General features: G+C 44.4%; 1 protein-coding gene across 1 annotated transcript in view; it reads right to left on the minus strand.

Annotated features, from left to right (window-relative positions):
• The window catches only part of TLN2 (talin 2), a 177,700-nt gene that overhangs the window by 142,696 nt on the left and 16,725 nt on the right, over positions 1 to 18,279 (minus strand). Inside the window, exons 7-11 of the mRNA XM_077828077.1 lie at positions 17,602 to 17,665; positions 15,013 to 15,117; positions 11,641 to 11,796; positions 10,065 to 10,166; positions 2,049 to 2,125 (exon numbers count right to left, since the gene is read on the minus strand). Coding sequence (XP_077684203.1) covers positions 2,049 to 2,125; positions 10,065 to 10,166; positions 11,641 to 11,796; positions 15,013 to 15,117; positions 17,602 to 17,665 — 504 coding nt within the window. The remainder of the gene's footprint in view (positions 1 to 2,048; positions 2,126 to 10,064; positions 10,167 to 11,640; positions 11,797 to 15,012; positions 15,118 to 17,601; positions 17,666 to 18,279) is intronic.

Genomic DNA, 18,279 nt, shown 5'->3' on the forward strand with positions numbered 1-18,279 from the left:
GGAATTTTCCCTAGCTCAGATTAGTAGGGACCTTGGCGGGGGGGGGTGGGGGAGGGGGTGTTGGGGGTTGGGTTTGCCTCTCTCTGCAGTGGGTGAGTGGAGTCACTTACTGGGATTATTTGGGTGTATCTCGTGTAATAATTTTTCTGCCACTGCAGAGACCTTGAGCACTGATGCCCCTTGGTCCTGCCTATTCTCTGCCTGTGGGCACGTGATAGTCTAATATCCCGTGGGTCTCATTTACTTTGGTCTCATTTCCATTGTTGGGTTTAGCGTGTGGGGTTGATGGTCAGTGATATACACAAGGCCAGATGAGATGATACAGTGGTCCCTTCTGGCCTTAAATTCTGTGACTTCATGAGCTCCTGTAAACTAATTCCTGGCTGCATTCTTCCCTTTCAGTTTCTAAGCAAGGGTGTTTAAATTGGGTGAACTGCTTAAATTCTAGTCAATGTATTCTTTCATCCAACCATTTTAGAAAGTATTTGTATTACCAAAGACATAGTCATACAGCAGAACCCCATTGTGCCAGGTGCTTAAAGTATAAGTTTGCTACATCTTCAGTGTCTGACAAACAAGTTATCAGTAATGCTACTACCTGAACAGGCGGTGAAGGAAGAATGGAATGTGTGACCCGGCTGTATTTATTGTTATGACCTCACCTCATCTCACAAAGGACAAAAGCGGAGACTGGGGGCTGTGTCACTGAAAGAAGGATCTCACAGTTTTGCTTCAACTATGCCAAAGTAGGACTAACAACTATACATTTCTGGAGATACATTTTCCAAGCACTCCTTAGAGTTGGAATAAAATGTGTACCCCTTCTTCCAAACTGTATGTATTTACATTCTGCCCCGATAGTAATTTAGCAGTCTATCAAATAATGGGATAAGACCAAGACTACAATACGTTATCATTAACTATGGGCATGATCACTTTGCCAGATGTTACTGCTCATATTAAGTATAGTCTAAGCTCCAACAGTTGGAGGCATTGGCATAATTTTTGATTTAAAGAGCAACGACGTGCTTGGAAAAAAATTGGTGTAATTTCAGTTACAGATGAACATTGTCCATGCATATCCATTTGTTACAAGTTTTGAGCTTCTAAATACAGCATTGACACGGATAGGATACATTCTGGAAGCCATTTGGAACGGGAAGTGTAAAAAGGAAGCACGTGAAAACATGTGCACTATGTGAAAGCTAAAAATTCACGTAAGGCCACATAAAAGATCTCACCAATTCATTTCCTGTAAGCCATGTGTGTAACATAAATCACAGTCAGACCTTCACACATTGCACAGACACTACCCTCCTGTCCCTTGGAGTGCAAAGAAGAGGCTTAAGTTAGGCCTCAGTATGGCTCAAAGTGTAACTGTTTCTGTTAATTAACAGTAAAGAGCCAACTGAATATTCCTTTTCAAGTGAACCGACAGCGCCAGGACCCTGCACTTGACTCTTTTCAATCACCCAGTATAATCCACTCTCCCCACACAATGAAATCCCAGACCCCACTTAATTTGTGTTGCAATGTGAGCCAAAGCCCCCGACCTTGTCTTTAGCAGCATCTGAAAGATTAATTATTTTTTTCCATATTAAATAAAACTCTGCTAATGACAGTTACAGAACAACACTGCATGCAAACCCTAATTAAAGCCATCCATTTAGCAAATGTAAGCTATCAAAAGCAAGTAAATATTCACAAACCGAATACACAACCTTCCACTAATTCAATTTTTATAACTCTGCATACAGATTGCTACTCAGTTAGTCTCAGTTCCGTAGTTTACGGTTCAAATCACCACAACTGTGCATACTTCACACCAAATAATAGTCTTTGGACAAAACAGCAGACTTCACAACAAAAGCTTAACTCTGCAGAAGGGGAAGGAGACAGAGCTGTTTTCTGTTAAATTACCCTGCAGTTAAGTAATTTTCGAAGGACAGAAATATTTTAAACCATATTTGGGATTAAAGAAAACTACCCACTGCTTACTAAACCTTTCACTCTTACGGAAAGCCATTTTTCCCATGGCACAAACTCACTTCTTAGGCGACACAGATTCTTCCAACATTGTTGATTCCTCATCACCTTCGAGCCCAAATCTATCTTTACTTTGTTTCTGAAAAAAAAGCAAACATAAATACTTATATGGCATTTCTATTTCATTTCATTTCTTGAACTCATCTACCTTTATTTTGTCACTAGTTTACACATATTGTGTCAAGTCATCTGCACGCTCTCTCTCTCGCACTCTCTCCAGTGCTGCACCATGATGTTTTGGTACTCTAATGTGAGCGGGCACTCTGCGATAGGTTACACCGCCACGTCCTGGATGCAATAGAGAGGAGAAAGATCACAAGGAACTTCAGCATCCAGAGCACTTGGATAGGGCAAAACAATCTGGGTGCCAGCACTGGTGGACTTAAGGTGCATAAGGGGAGAAGACGAACATGGATAGTAGTACTAGCAGGTCTTGTTTCTGAATAAGACGAAGCACTTGCCCCTCCCAGAAATCAGCACCACCTGCTATATAGTATGTTTCATAGAGGCTTAATACCACCAAGCTCAGATGGACAGTGGTGCCTCCTACCAACTCCCTCCATGCAGCAGTAAATGGGAAGCCTCAACAGTACAGATAGCTCACAGGAATTGGTGCATACAACTCTGCTACAAGGTATCTTGTATCCAAAAAGCGCCCATATGTGAACCAATATATGATTAATGCACACAAATGACTGCCACAAGAAAAGTAACATGACAAGTGTTACATGGTGCCAGATTCATTTCTTTATGGTTATTTTCTAGAAACTTAGTTTCAGAAATGTTCATTTCTGATGTGAATTATTTACAATAACGTAAGGGAGGTGTGAATTGAGTTATTCCTCATAAGCAAGTGACCACAGAGAGGCGTGATACGTTGTGGAAGAAATGCTGTGTCAGAAATAGATTGCTATAACATTCTTAGCCTTGTAACAGTCATCATACTGAGGCAAAGAAAAGAGATAGCTATGTCTCTGGAGGTAGTTTAATGGGAACCCTCTTCTTTACCCATGAACAAACCCTGTTTCATTTCAGTTTGAGTTTAGGTGTGGGCTGAAACAGGCCATTCATTTTTAGAGCCAAGACTCTTTGAAACTGCAACGTTCTTACTTTGCTATTAGTGTAAGCGACGGGGGGGAAAAAATAGGAGCACCTCAAGTTGCTGGGTTTCCAATCATCTACCATTGACAAGTTGCAGGGACAAAATTTCTTTTCAGGCCCTCACTGTGACATCAGACTCAGGGATATGCTATAACAAGGGGAAGTTGTGGAAGAAAATCTACAGCAAAATAGGTCATTAAAGATGCCCTGAGTATTGACATTACAAGATTTCTATATGACTGTAGGTGAGGAACAGATGTGGCAGAGAACTCAGGCTTGACAACTGGAAACTGCATGTTTCTCATTCAAGTCATGACACAGAATGGGAGTTAGTTTGCTAACCTATTCCCATTTCACTCATTTAAAAACTGGTTGTGTGAGCAGATTTTAAAGACGAAATCAAAGGACTGGTTTGGGAGTGGAAATCTACACATCTGTACACTCTCCGTATATACAGAGAACTGCCCTAGCTTGGAATTCTACTTGTAAAACTTAGAGCAGTTCGAAAAGACAGTTACCTTTATCCGTAAGTGGTGTTCTTCGAAGTGTGTTGCTCATGTCCATTCAACTTAGGTGTGTGCGTTCGCTACATGTACCAGTGCCAGAAGCTTTTCCCTCAGCAGTATCTGTAGGGGACCGCAGTATATAGGGCGCCATTGGCCCCCTCCACCCTCAGTTCTTTCTTGCCAGAAACTCCGACAGTGGGGAAGGAGGGCAGGTCGTCAAATGGACATGAGCAACACATCTCGAAGAACACGTTATGGAGAAAGGTAACTGTTTTTTCTTCTTCGAGTGATTGCTCGTGTTCATTCAACTTAGGTGACTCCAAGCAGTAACCCTGGAGGCGGGTAAGGAGTTCATGGACATGTAGATTGCAACACAGCTCTACTGAAACCAGCATCACCCTTGGCCTGCAGCGTGATCGCATAGTGGGCCGTGAATGTGTGTATCGAGGACCATGTTGCGGATTTACAGATATCCTGGATCGGAACTTGTGCCAGGAAGCCCTCCGAAGATGCCTACGCTTTAGTGGAGTGGGCTCTAACGATCGGTGGCGATGGAGCAACCACCAGCTAGTAACAAGTCCTTATGCAAGAGGTAATCCAGTTAGAAATTCTCTGCGTGGACACGGGGAGGACCTTCATCCTATCAGCTGTAGAGATGAAAAGCTGAGTCAACCTAAAGAAAGGCTTTGTCCGATCTAGGTAGAAAGTCAGGGCCCTTCTTACAGCCAAAGGATGGAGGCACCTCTCTTCACTAGTCTCATGGGATTTAGAGCAGAAGACCGAAGGAAGATGTCCTGGCACATGTGGAAAGTAGACACCACCCTGAGAAGGAAGGCCGGCTGGGGCCGGAGCTGTACCGTGTCCTTACAGAAGAGCGTGTATGGCGATTCTGAGGCCAGGGCACGCAGCTCAGAAACTTGCCTTGTTGATGTCACCGCCACCAGGAAAGCTACCTTCCATGATAGGTGAGATAGGGAGTACGAGGTCAAAGGCTCAAAGGGTGGGCCCGTGAGCCTGGACAGAACCAAGTTGAGATCCCACTGAGGATCGGGGACTGAACTTGAGGAAAAAGTCTCTCAAGACCTTTGAGGAACCTGACCTTCATGTCATAGGAGAACACTGTCTGCCCCTGGACGGGCAGATGAAAGGCAGAAATGGCCGCCTGATGCACCTTGATAGAGGAGTGTGCCAGGCCCTGGTTCCTCAAATGAAGCAGGTAGTCTAAGACTGACTGCACCGAAGTATGCGAAGGGGAGATGCCCCATTCAGCCGCCCAATAGGAAAACCTCATCAACTCTGCCAGGTAGGTCTGTCTAGTCGAGGGTATTCTACTCCCCAGGAGGACCTGCTAGACCCCTTCCAAACAGGTCCGTTCTTCAGGGTTCAGCCATGCAGCATCCATGCCGTGAGATGGAGAGACGTGAGGTTCAGGTGCAAGAGGCGACCATGGCCCTGTGACAGCAGGTCTAGCTGGTCTGGCAGGGACCACAGGGATACTGCTGCCAAGCTCGAGTGCCTCTTGGCATAGGGCCAAGGATTAAGCTCTTCCATCTGTTGATATGGAGCATAGAGGCTATGTTGTCTGTCAAGACTCTGACCATTCTGCGCGACAGGTGGGGAAGGAAGATCGCGCACGCCCGGAGCTCTTTGACGTTTATGTGTAACGTCATCTCTTCCAGGGACCATGTACCCTGGGTCTGGAGATCACTGAGGTGCACCCCACAACTGAGATCTGAGGTGTCCAAGACCAACTCGACTGAGTGGGGAGTGCTGTCGAAGGGGACTCCTTCCAGGATATTCCCATGGTCGGACCACCATCGGAGCGAGGTGAGTATTGTTGTGGGAATGGTGACAACCTTTTCCAGGTGGTCCCTGGACTCGGAGTAGACCATCACCAGCCATTGCTGCAGGGGTTGCATCTGGAGCCTGGCATGGTGCATAACATACGTGCACACTGCCATGTGACCTAGGAGGCGCAGGCAAACCCTGGCTGTGGTCATGGGAAATGCAGAGACTTCTGCGATGAGGTCCATCAATGCCCTGAACCACTCCAGCAGCAGGAACACCCTGGCGGAGGTTGAGTCGAGCACCGCTCTGATGAACTCTATCCTCTGTACTGGAACTAACATGGATTTTCTGTTGTTCACCAACAGGCCGAGGCAACTGCATGTAGCCAGCAGCACCGCGATGTTCCCTTGGACCCGAAGTTGCCCTTGACGAGCCAGTCATCGAGGTACAGGTAAATCTGGATACCTTGACATCTGAGGTAAGCCGCCACCACAGATGTGCACTTGGTAAATACCCATGGTGCTGTCACTAGGCCAAAGAGAAGGACCATGAACTAATAGTGGTCGGGACCTACCGTGAACCGGAGGAAGCATCTGTGCCCCTCAAAGATGGTGATGTGGAAGTACGCATCTTTCAGATTGAGGGCAGTGTACTAGTCTCCCAGATCCAGGGAAGGGATGGAGGAGGCCAGGGAGACCATGTGGAACTTCAATTTCATTAAGTAGTGGTTCAAGCCTCGCAGGTCTAGTATGGGCCACAGACCGCCGGTGGCCTTGGGGATTAAAAAATATCAGGAATAGAACCTCTTGCTCCGGTACTCCACAGGAACTACCTCCACCACACCCAGCTGCAGTAGACCCTCTACCTCTTGTGCGAGAAGACTCTCGTGATAAGGGTCCATGAAGAGGGATAAGAAGGGTAGAAAGTAACTGAAGGGTGTAACCCTGCACCACTGTATTTAGGACCCATCAGTCCAATGTTATCGATGCCCATGCAAGGAGGAAGGAAGAAAGGCAGTTGGCAAACAGAGGGGAGGAAGGATCCAGGAAACAGTCTGGTAGGTCGCCCTTGGGCGTACCCCCAAAACGGGCGCTTGCCCGTCTGCTTACCATGGGTCGACCCCGACTGGGATGTAGATGGGGATTGGTGGCCAGGCTGCCTCTTGTAGCCTCTGGATTTTTGTATGGGGAGGCTCCTGGCAAGAGCGGTTCACCTGGCTCTGAGGCTGCTGCGGCTTAAAACGCTTGCAGGAAGGGCTGGGGACGTACATGCCGTGTTTGTAGGGTCAAGCGGGAATCTTTTAGGCCATGGAGTTTATTGTCCATCTGTTCTGCGAACAGGGCATGCTCGTCGAAAGGGAGGTCTTGTATTGACTGCTGAGCCGCCGGGGAAAGACCAGAGAGGAGCAGCCAAGAAGCCCTATGCAACGAAATGGCCGATGCCATGATACGGGCAGTGGTGTCCGTTGCTGCCTGGAGAGTTGCTCTGGCTGCAGTCAAGCCCTCATCCAGGATCGCCTGGAACTCCCTCCTCAAGGCCTCAGGAAGGGTGCTCTTGAACTTGGTCATGGCCTGCCACATATTAAAATCATAGCGGCCTAGCAGGACCTGATGGTTGGCCACCTGCAACTGTACAATGAATAAACTTTACACCCGAACAAGTCTAGTCTCCTTGAGTCTTTATTCTTACGGGTAGCCCCAGTTGACCCTGTCTCTCCCTGTGGTTGATCGACTCTACCACTATGGAATTGGGAGTATGGTGGGTATAAAGATACTCGTGACCCTTGGATGCCACAAAGTACTTGCACTCCGCCCCCTTGGAGATAGGAGGCGAGGAGGGGGTTTGCCAGAGGGCATTTTAATTTTTGTGACCCCCCTCATATAGGGGCAAAGCTACCCTGGCCGGGGCTTTGGGACAGAGAACATCAAAGAGAATCTGTGGGCTCCTCTAACTCCTCTGCCTGGAAGCCCAGATTGGCGGCAACCCTCTTTAACAGCTCCTGATGCGCCTTCGCATCATCCTGAAGAACTGGTGGAGGGGGCCCCACTATAGCCTCGTCTGGCGATGACGAGGAAGAAGCCGGTACCAATGGGTCCTCTGCAACCAGAGGTGGTCCAGCAGCTTGCTCACCCACTTCCTCCTGTGCTTGCAGGGTGCCTGCAGCCGAGGCCTCTTTAACTGGAGGGGGGCTGTAGCCGCTCTCTCCAAAGGTCCAAATACTGAGCAGGCTGCCTGGGAGGGCTGAATGAACCCCCATGGGTACCACTGTGCTGGCCATGGAGTTTGAGGCCATGGGGCTGGCTGTGGTGCCATCGATGTAATCTGCACCGTAGGTATTGGAGCTTGTCCCACAGCTAGGGAACTTCACTCTGAACCCGAGCTAGAGCCTGAGCGGTTGCTCCCCTGCGACCAAGGCAGGGCTGAGTGGTGGCTCTGTCCCGATCAGTACTGGTGGCTCCTGGAGTTGGATCTGGCGGGCCTTGACTGGCTATCTACGCCTTGATGAGTGGGACTCGGAACCAGAGTGGGTTTGGTGTCGTGAAAACGTAGCCGCAGGTGGTGACGCTGCCCTGGGGGAATCAGTGATGGTCTGGAGAACAGTACCATCGGTCCCTCAACCTGTCCCTGCAGCGGTACCGGTACCGTGGAGATTCCTGGTACCGACTCCAAAACTCTTGCCAGGGGGCGCGTGCATCCAGAGATCTGCGCCCAGTGACCAGCAAGCCGTGCCTCAAGCCTCTCTGCCCTTGTCCAAGGTCTGGAGACTGGATGAGGCTGCAAAACTTCTGCCTATCATGGTCAGAAGCGTTTCGGCTGCGAGAGGGCGACCACTAGCGGGATGTCCCCCATGACGGGGACCGGTGCCGTAGAGGTGGAGACTGTGGTGGTCCAAACACATGTTTACCCTGTGGCAGGAAATGGAGTGGGCAGCACTGGAAGGGACATAATGTCTTGCGCAGCTTGCAGGGCCTCCGGCGTGGACAGCACCTGGAACTGATGAGGACCTCTGCTGCTATCCGGGGAAGCTGATGGGGAGCAGCCTGGGCTACACTGCTCGACCTGACCTGTGGCCCGAGACCCCAAAGGGGGTGAAGAGGTGCCCAAGACAGGGCTTTGGTCCACCCCAGACTTGTCCTTTGTGGGAAGCTGGAGACTTTCCTCTCCCAGTCTTGCTGGGCTTCTTGGCTGAAGCTATGGAAGGGGACTGATGCCGGATCACAGACGGTACTGGCAGGGTGCTGCACTCCGAGGTCACGGTGCTCGGTGCCAAATCAGAGCACTGCTCCGGCATTGGGGTAAGGATAGACTCCATAAGGAGTGCTCTCAAGTGTATGTCACACTCCTCCTTCATCCTGGGCTTGAAGGACTTGCAGATTCTGCACTTATTACTGATATGTCCTTCGCCTAAGCACCGTAAACAACAGTTATGTGGATTGCTAATGGGCATGGGCCTTTTACAACGATAACAGGGCTTAAAGCCTGGGGACTGGGGCATGCCCCATCCTGAGGTGAAGTCCCATTTGGGACCTACTAAGTCTCTAACTAACAAATACGGAAACTAAAACCAGAGGGAAACTATATACAATCATATACAAGAGGTAAATGAGTTTGAACGAAGAAGAAGCAACAGTGCTAGCTCAAGCAGCAACAGTTCCATGCACCATCACTGGTGGCAAGAAGGAACTGAGGGTGAAGGGGGCCGTGGCATATGCACCCCACTCCAGGGGGCGCCAGAGCCAGTCTCCTACGGATACTGCTGAGGGAAAGACCTCTGGCACCAGTGCATATGGCAAGCACACATACCTAAGTTGAATGGACATGAGCAATCACTCGAAGAAGAATGCAAGTTTCTACTTAAACTAAAATTTGAACATATTTAGTGCTCATTAAATTTGGAACTGATGATGCTGGATGCTGGCTTGAGCCAGTCTTAGAAAAAGAGTTGTGACGAATACTGGCAATCCACCCCAGCCCCAAATTGAAATACCCCTGATATTCTAGGCCTGGAGTTCCCCTAAACAAAAATCCTCAATCCTCCTGAAATTTCCAATTGTCTGTCATTTCTCTCGCATGAACATATATTTATAATGGATTATGTTGTAGTTTGGTCTAATCCTAATAAAATTTGTCAACAGCAAGCACACAGTAGTATTTAAAATGCCACAGGTTTCCCACAGAAAGTGCTTAGAACACAACTAGTAATCATGTGGCATTTGTTGGCAAATGTTAACTTTGGTAACTACTATAATTATATAGTTTATTCTCTACAGTTAAGGAGAAAGCTTTAGGCCATTATTCTCTTGATATAGAGAATATGACATGTAGCTGCTTTCCAGAAGAGTATCCATTTAAATGCCAGGCATGCTGAGTTAAGTCTTGTAACCCATTCCCTCAATACGGCTAATAGTTTCAGTATTACTTCCATAAACACTTCTTTATAGTAATTAAACGGAACTATTTTCTAGGAGTTCTTGCTACAAGCGAGTCACAGCAAAGAAAAATTGTACCTAGTTAGGGTCACAAAAGAAAGCGAACTACTGCTATCAGGTAACCTATCTTTTGTGAGCGAGACATTGCATTTACTAATTTTACTGTACTTTTATTGACATCCTAAAGTTTTACCTTCTTCAATATGATATCAATGTAACCTGCAATTAGCTGAGAAATCTGTTCTCCTTCAGTGGTTTGTACTGAGTAGTAACTTTCTTGATATTCACCAAAATCCTGAGGAAAAAAAGGTACAACAAGCAGTTCACCCTTGGGAACGAATTTAAATAAATAAACATCAGCTGTATTCAGATGACCAAAATCAGAGATATAAGGAAATACATTTCTAACTTTCTTTTGCTTTTAATCCAACAAGCTCATATCTACCACGTAAGGATCAGGGTCTACACCAAAGCCAAAACCAAATGAAAGCAGCTGAAATTTCCCTTTACCTTTGATGTCTTATTATAGCTAATGGCTGGAATGGCAGATAAAACCATTCCAAGGCTCCACAAAATACTATGTGAGGGAAAAAAGGCTCTTTCGATTGGATCCATTTAATACATTTATTGATTTTAAGGCCAGAATGGATCATTAAATCACACACTCTGACCTCCTACGTGTAACACAGGCCACAGAATTTCACCCTATACCCTTGCACTATACCTATTAACTTGTGTGTGACTAAACCTTTTCTTCCAGAAAGGCATCCAGTCTTGATCTGAAGACTTCAAGAGACAGAAAATCTACCACATTCCTTGGCAGTTTGGTCCAATGGTTTCTTACCCGTACTTAAAAATATGTGTCTTATTTCTAATTTAATCTTGTCTGAATCAACTTCCAGCCATTGGGTCTCAATACGTCTTTCTCCACTAGACCAGTGGTTATCAAACAGGGTCTGGGGTCCCCTGGGGGGAGGTGTGGGGCGCGTGAGCAGGTTTCAAGGGGTCCACCAAGCAGGGCCATGCGGTGGGGCTTCGGCTTTCTGCCTGGGGCACAGAGCAGAAAGTCAAAGCCACACTGCATGGGGCTGAAGCTCGAGGCTCTGTGCCCCGCCAACTGGGGTGGAAGCTGAAGCCTGAGCAATGTATCTTCACGGGGCCCCCTGTGACACGGGGCCCCAAGCAATTGCCCTGCTTGCTACCCCCGAATGGCAGGCCTGGCTTTTATATTCAGAAAACCAGTTGTTGTGGCACAGGCGGGCTGGAGAGTTTTTAATAGCATGTCAGGGGGAATTCAGAAAGAAAAAGGTTAAGAATCCCTGCACTAACTGAAGAGCCGCCAGCATCTTCTCTCCAGGAAGGCACTTACACACCATTATCAAGTCATTTCTCAATCATCTTTTTGATAAGCTAAACAAATTGAGTTCTTTAAGTCTCTCACTGTAAGGCATTTTCTTCAGCTCTATTTAGTTTCACAGCCTGTCTGTCACTTTATACTGCACTCTGAAAACCTTGATTATTCACAACCAAAATTAGCAGATGTCAGGCAGATAGATGGCTCTTTAAAACAGTGCTTTGGATAATCAGGGTCGGGTTATGTACATGAGACAGTTTGTTGGCCATAAGAAAATTGGCCCAGTTGTTTCTTCAGGACTAAATTAAACTAAACTAAACCGAATAGGGCCAATCAATTTAGTGCATCAGTCCACGCTCCTTTCCCCATGACAGACACAACCCTCCCTCTCTGTAACAACATACAGAAAGAGTACCAGAGTGAAACTTTTTGGAGAGGCAGCCCAGCGCTTCACAGTCGTCAGTGGCCATTCCTGCAACACCTCCTTGGTCTTTTCATCCACACGCATCACTGAGTCTTTGGTGATGCCTAGCAAACGAGGAACCAGCTTGTTTTTGCCCTTCATTTTTTCCTGTAGCGGAAGTATCAAGGATTAGTTTTCATTTACCAACTGGCCTATGTCAGAGGGGAAAGGAGAAGTAGAGTGGGAATGACCGTGACTGGTTACACTTACATAAAGTAAAAACTAGATGCACTGCAGAGAACAATTCACAGGCCCAAACTTAGTTTCTCTGGACATGGCAAGTGCACAGAATAATTTAATGTTGACACACTGCTAGAAGTGTTTTTTCATTCATTTTCAAAACACTGTGTTGTATTCAAAGCCTCAATCGTTCAGTCTTTTTTTCATCTTACCTAGAACATGGTTAAATTAAATGTACAGAGGGACTCAGTCCAGAGTTATCCTCTTAAAGACACACAACTCTGAACACACACCAGAATTAAGTGGTAGGATACACAGCTCCAGTGACTTTTAGACTATGGTTTCATTCTCCAATGCCCCACACCTTGTGTAGTCATTTACACTGGTGTGATGTGACTATCACTGCCACTGTGGTTTGGTAGCAACTTACAGCCATTTTTACTGATTGAAGTGACTATCCAAGCTACAGAACAATGGAGCATCACATTCTACAGCTATTGCTTGATTTTTCATTACAACTTCCTTCTAGGTGGTCCACAGCTATCCTACTTTGCTTCTTGGATGCAGATACTGCACTTAGCATAACTTGGAAAGAGATGTGAGCCAACAGATTTCATACCAAAATTCTACTCATGTTCAAAGCTTTACTCCGGTCTTGAGAACCTGTCTTCACCCTTAATCTGGTACAGCTTGAAGACATTAAACTGCAACTGACCTTCACTGTGCAATTCAGTACAAGTAACCGCTTGTGATGGGGAGAAGAAACCTTCCTTCAAATAAAAAAGGCATGTTACAGTCCAAGTCTTTGAAAGTTGTTTTCAACTACCCTGGTGGTAGTATTTTTGTAAACTAGCTTTTCAATTTAAAAATTACATTGAAAACAGCTCACATCACAGTTCAATGACAGGTGGCACCTTAAAGACTAACCGATTTATTTGGGCATAAGCTTTTGTTCGTAAAAAACCCACTTCTTCAGTTGCATCTGAAGAAATGGGCTTTTTACCCATGAAAGCTTATGCCCAAATAAACCTGTTAGTCTTTAAGGTGCCACCGGACTCCTCATTGTTTTTGAGGATGCAGACTAAACCGGCTGCCCCCTGATACTTGGTTCAATGGCCAACTCCCACCCAGATAAACTAAGCAGCATGTTAGGCAATAGACTGTAAATTAGCCTCCAAAGCCTTCTCTCGGCAGAATTTCTGGTAGTGTTTTATGAAGAGAATGAAGATTTAGCAGGGAGCAACACAGATTAAGGATTCTGCGGTTTACAGGAGGCAAAGTCAGCTCCATTTATTATACATCATAGCTCTAAAACGTTTGTTTTACTAACCATTTAAACAACTTCACCCATGTCAGCATCGCGATGAGGGGGGCTCTCTAAGCTGACAGGTGCTATCTCTCAAGGGCTGAGTATACACCTCTCCAGCACTTCAAGTCCATAGAGCAAGGACCAGAAACCAATTTACCGTGCAACAAAAAAACTCTATCATGAAATGCAAATGAGTCCATATGTTCTGCTCCCCCTGAATTTATTTTATGTTGTGGGCTACAGAGAATCAGCTCCTATTTATGTCCCACATCCTTTGTTCGGTATCAGACCTGGACTTCAAATTATTCCACCGTCTTCTCACACACTTCTTTCAGACTGAAGTTCTATGCCATAGTTACAGAATGATTCAGTCACTATTTGCTTCAAGCTACAAGTAAAATCATGGAGTCAAACATGCATCCACGAAAATGCAAGGGTAAGTATTTCTATCTTCAGCCCAATGATCCAGTTAGTCATCGCTGAAAAATCGGACTGAATTCTCAACTTGATTGCTTGTTATAAATGTGCATGTTTGTACAGTTTTAATATTTTAGTTACTGAAAATTGCAGATATTTTCATGATAGCTTCTAACATACAACTCCATGATCAGCTGATGAAACCAGTGTGAAACCACCACTAGCTAATTGTGCTTTCTAAATAATTCCAGCATTTTTTTCTTTTAAAATTTATGCCCAAATTAAATTTCATTACTTACGATCGTGAAGAAGCATTTAGTTCTTCATTCATAAATCACTATATTGGAAGCCACTTAAGTCACTTGCAAAATAATTTAATGCACTGAACAGTAATGAAGTATTTAGGTTTTTGCAAGAAAAGAAAACAAATTTAGGAAAATGGAATAAATACATACAGAGAGCAAAATCAAATAAGCATGTAATAGATATCCCTGGGAAGATGCCAAATGCACACCATATATTCTCTCCAGTGGATAAAATTAATACTGGCCTATGATGTCTGAAAACAACAGCCTCAGATATGAGATTCTACTTTAACAGGTCTCCATAAAAAGGTGCCTAATACGACAGTGTCACTTCTACTTAAAGGAGCAAAAGCTAATTAATGATGTCACGCTTTTAGAAAGTCATCATCCATTTCACTTTCGGCAGAGCACCCGAATGTTCCATCAACTTCAGTGGAATTTGTGGGTGCTCAGCACTTCAGAAAATCAGGCCACTTGATGGATTTAGGATCCTAATTTGGGAAGGAAGGATGGAAAATCTAGACTGCAGTTCTCTTCTTACCTGGACCACCTTATTGAGAGAACACTGATCAAGCAATGATTCAAGTCTTATTTAGCAGCAGCAAAACAATTCTATATCTGCCAAGTCATGATTTAGTCATCTTCTCCCAATTATAATATTATTGTGACTTTAAATGCAGAAAATTCAAGTCCTTAAGCTGATAGCTGTATGAAGTGTAAGATAAAATAACTGCACAATTGAGAACATGGTTCTTGTAAAATGCAGAGATTTCAATATGCACATTCAGGTAAACCCCCAAGCTGGGAAAAGCAGACTTGTGGTGTTTTTCTAAATGTTTTGATGAGAAAATATTTTGGTAGGTCAATTAAAACAAGTCAAGCCTGAGAAAGGCTGCCTTTGACCCTGCCAACTGAATCTAGCATAATGGGGCCAATTGAATCTAGCATAATGGGGCCCTGATGCTACCACAATACAATTCAGTGAGCTTTTTTTTTTAGTGGAAAAGGCTGTCCTGCAGACTTAAACCTTGGATATGCAAACTCTGCTTTCAGAAAGTGGTCTGGGGTAATACATAATCAAGCACATCTGTTGCCAGCATAATCTGAACTTACCTTAACAAGAAAGAAGGACACTCCATATGTCCTGAGGGAGCGTGCTAGCTTAACATACTTCACTTTGGCTTCAATTTCAGTCATCTCTCCACAATTCTTGTGTTCCTAGAACAAGAGCTCAGTTTTACTTTGTATAACTTAAACTGAATAGAAATGATGCCCACTGGAAACTATGAAAGGAACTGAAAGTGATGTGTGCCAGCTTTTAACTGATCGGGGCTGCTTTTTAATTGTGAAACTAATTAAATCAAAATATTGCTGGGCAGAAATGTTAGCAAGGTTATATATTCAAATTTTCTGACACAAAGAATTATGGAACAAGCTGCCCAAAGGGCAAGTTTCTGCCTAATCATCATCAGTTATGTTTATCCCTCAAATCATGGAAGTTTAATATCCCTTCAAAAAATTTTCAGACCTTACATAAAGCTATTCTGGAGATTCCCAGCATCCACACAAATGACCAATTTTTGAAAAATCTTGCTACGCTTAGCCCATGATAGACTGTGAAATTCAAAGCCACATGATAGCTGTGCAACACAGCAATTCCTTCTATTAGTTATAAACTTGACACCTCTCATTTTCATTGATGGACCTTCACTATACTATCCATTATTTTGTATATCTTTTTTTCCCCCCCACTCCTTCCTAAGGTAAAGAGGCCCAATCATTTCTCTCTTTACAGGGTTTTTCCACCTCCATAATCATTTTGATATTTGCCTCTGAACCCCTCTCTCTCAGTTGTATCCTTTTTGAGATATTGCCATTGGAGATGAATACAACTTTAATGTTAGCTGGTTCCGCTTTATCCAGTACTTTGTTGACATGCTCGAGGAGTTCCAATATTGAGTTCCATACAGAAGCCAAACTGGTTCATCCCACTGATATCATGTTCATCTAGGTTTTGAATTCTTTGTTAAACTATTATTTAAACCAAGTTACCTGACCCTGAAGGAAGGCTTACTGGTCTATTACTACCCTATTACTGTCACTGTTACTCCTCTAGAGCTTCTTGGCCCAGTCCCTTTGCTCACCCAATCCTACTCTCCCACACTCCTCTTTCTCTTGGCCCTCTCCCTTTCAGCTCCTCACCCCAGCCCGTCTTGCAATCCATCCCCTGCTCCCAGCCTCTGCCTTCCCTTAACTTAATATATTCCCTTTGTGCCTTGCCCACACCTTCTGTTATCTCCTTCTGCATTTCCATGAGTCTGTTTCCTTCTCTTCTTTGTCCTCTTCTATTCTGACTGGGTGCCAGCAGAGGGAGAATCAGGAACATAGGGAACTGCCTCCCTGTTCTCTGATCTGGTGACCAGCATCACAATGGCCTGTGGTAGCTGGAAGGAGCCACTGTATCCCCAAGATGGAGCACTGTCAGTTGGCATTGTTGGGACTATGTATGTATAGACCAGCTGGCACACACAGGAACTCTCAGAGGCTGGAGCACACTCAGTGCAGATGGAATATTTGGATAATTTAGCTGCCAAACTCACTCCAACAAGCCTCTTGAAAACATTCAAAAAGAAATTCTTCTGAAGCCTATAACTTGGCCAAATTGGGACTGCTTGTCACAGTGATGGCAAATGACAACCCTAACAACAAGAAAACCCCCTGCCAAATTTCAAGTCCGTCCTCCTAAGTATGTAGATGCTACAGCGTCTCAACAAATCTGTTGTAACAATTCTTTTTAACATGGACAAAACAACATATTTCCCCCTAATCTCATCCTCAGAAATGGCTGAGCCATTTTTGCTGAAATATTGCAAAAAAATTCAGTCTGTGGCTGACATCCAGCCTGGAAAAGGGTTGGGCAACCACAACTATAGGTGGCAGTAGTAATTCCACCTATAACAAATTCACGAGTTAAAGAATTCTTTGACTGGGAGTGCAAGGGATAAAGAGGATAGCACTTGAGAAATTCTAGCAGTGCATAATTAAAATTATGTTCCATGCTGAGATCATATGTCACTGCCATTTTCTTTCTTGATGTGAATAACCATACATCAGCCGCTAACTTCAGAATTTTCCAAACTACATAAAATTGCTCATATACTTACATGTTGCCAAGTTTATATATTAATCAGCACTGACACATCAGTGCAAGATCCTATAAAACATTTCCCGCAGTTTTAGCATGTTGTGTATTTGATCATTTCAGTCATTTCCAATTTGATCCTTCCCAGCCACCTCTCTGAATTCAAGCATTTGCCAACAGAACTCTGTCGTACACAATGCCTGAAGCTCACGCTTGAGCTATGAAGGCATGAGAAGTTCTAGGGATAAAATTAAACTGACCTCCTTAAGTGTGCTTCTATTTCAGTGCCAATGCACATCTTCATGGTTCCACATAACTGAGAAAAAGGTCTAAGGAACTTTGAACATGCACTGAAAAGAGAATAACCTTCAACAACAACAACAAAAGGATAATAAATCTTCCAATGGAAGAAAAGAGAGGTTGTCAGCATCTTTACACTTGAGTTAGTGAGAATTTATTACGTAAGCAGAGGACATGCACAGACTACAGAGCTGGGAAACCAAACTCTTATTACACTTACAAAGACAAGAAACTATTACGTTTTTCAGTTTCATAATTACCTGAAATATTTTCTTTTCAGCTCCTCTTTGTTTGATGTATTCTTTAGGCAGGAATTCTTTCAGACTGGAAAAAAAATACTATAGTTAAACAATGGCTTTGCTTCCCGTTACCTCTTTGCCAACAGTAAGCCCCTTTGGCTCCTAAAACAGGCATAAAATACCATATGATGAAGAAGACCATGACTGACTAAATATCAGAGGTGAGATTAAGGAGATGAACTGGCATTAAAAATAGCCATTTCAGCTACATCCTTATGTGATGATAATTCATATTTTTCTGGCTGACAAAGTAAATAACTGGGATTCTTTCCTTCACTAAACCTTCTGATATATTTCAACATTTTGAAATATTGCTCAAAAGGGTTCATATACAGATGTTAAACACTGACTTTATTTTACTTTAGGGAAAGAAATCAAAGCACAAGCCAACTATACATCTGCAGTTCAGTCACTACCTCTGCTTTCTAGTAGCACTACAATTTATTAATGTGTGCACTAGTACCTATTTCTCCCCGTCTTTCCAGAAGTGTTGGAAGAATAAAATGTTATCCACAAAAGCAGTTCAGTGGATGCTTAATATCAGTAGTATCCCAAAAAACAAAGTAACAAATAACCAGTTTTAATTTCTGTGGCACTTAAGGTCTCGAAACATGAAGTGAATTAAATGTGTTCAGTCCC

This window comes from Eretmochelys imbricata, chromosome 10 (assembly GCF_965152235.1).
Source record: "Eretmochelys imbricata isolate rEreImb1 chromosome 10, rEreImb1.hap1, whole genome shotgun sequence".
NCBI lineage: Eukaryota > Metazoa > Chordata > Testudines > Cheloniidae > Eretmochelys > Eretmochelys imbricata.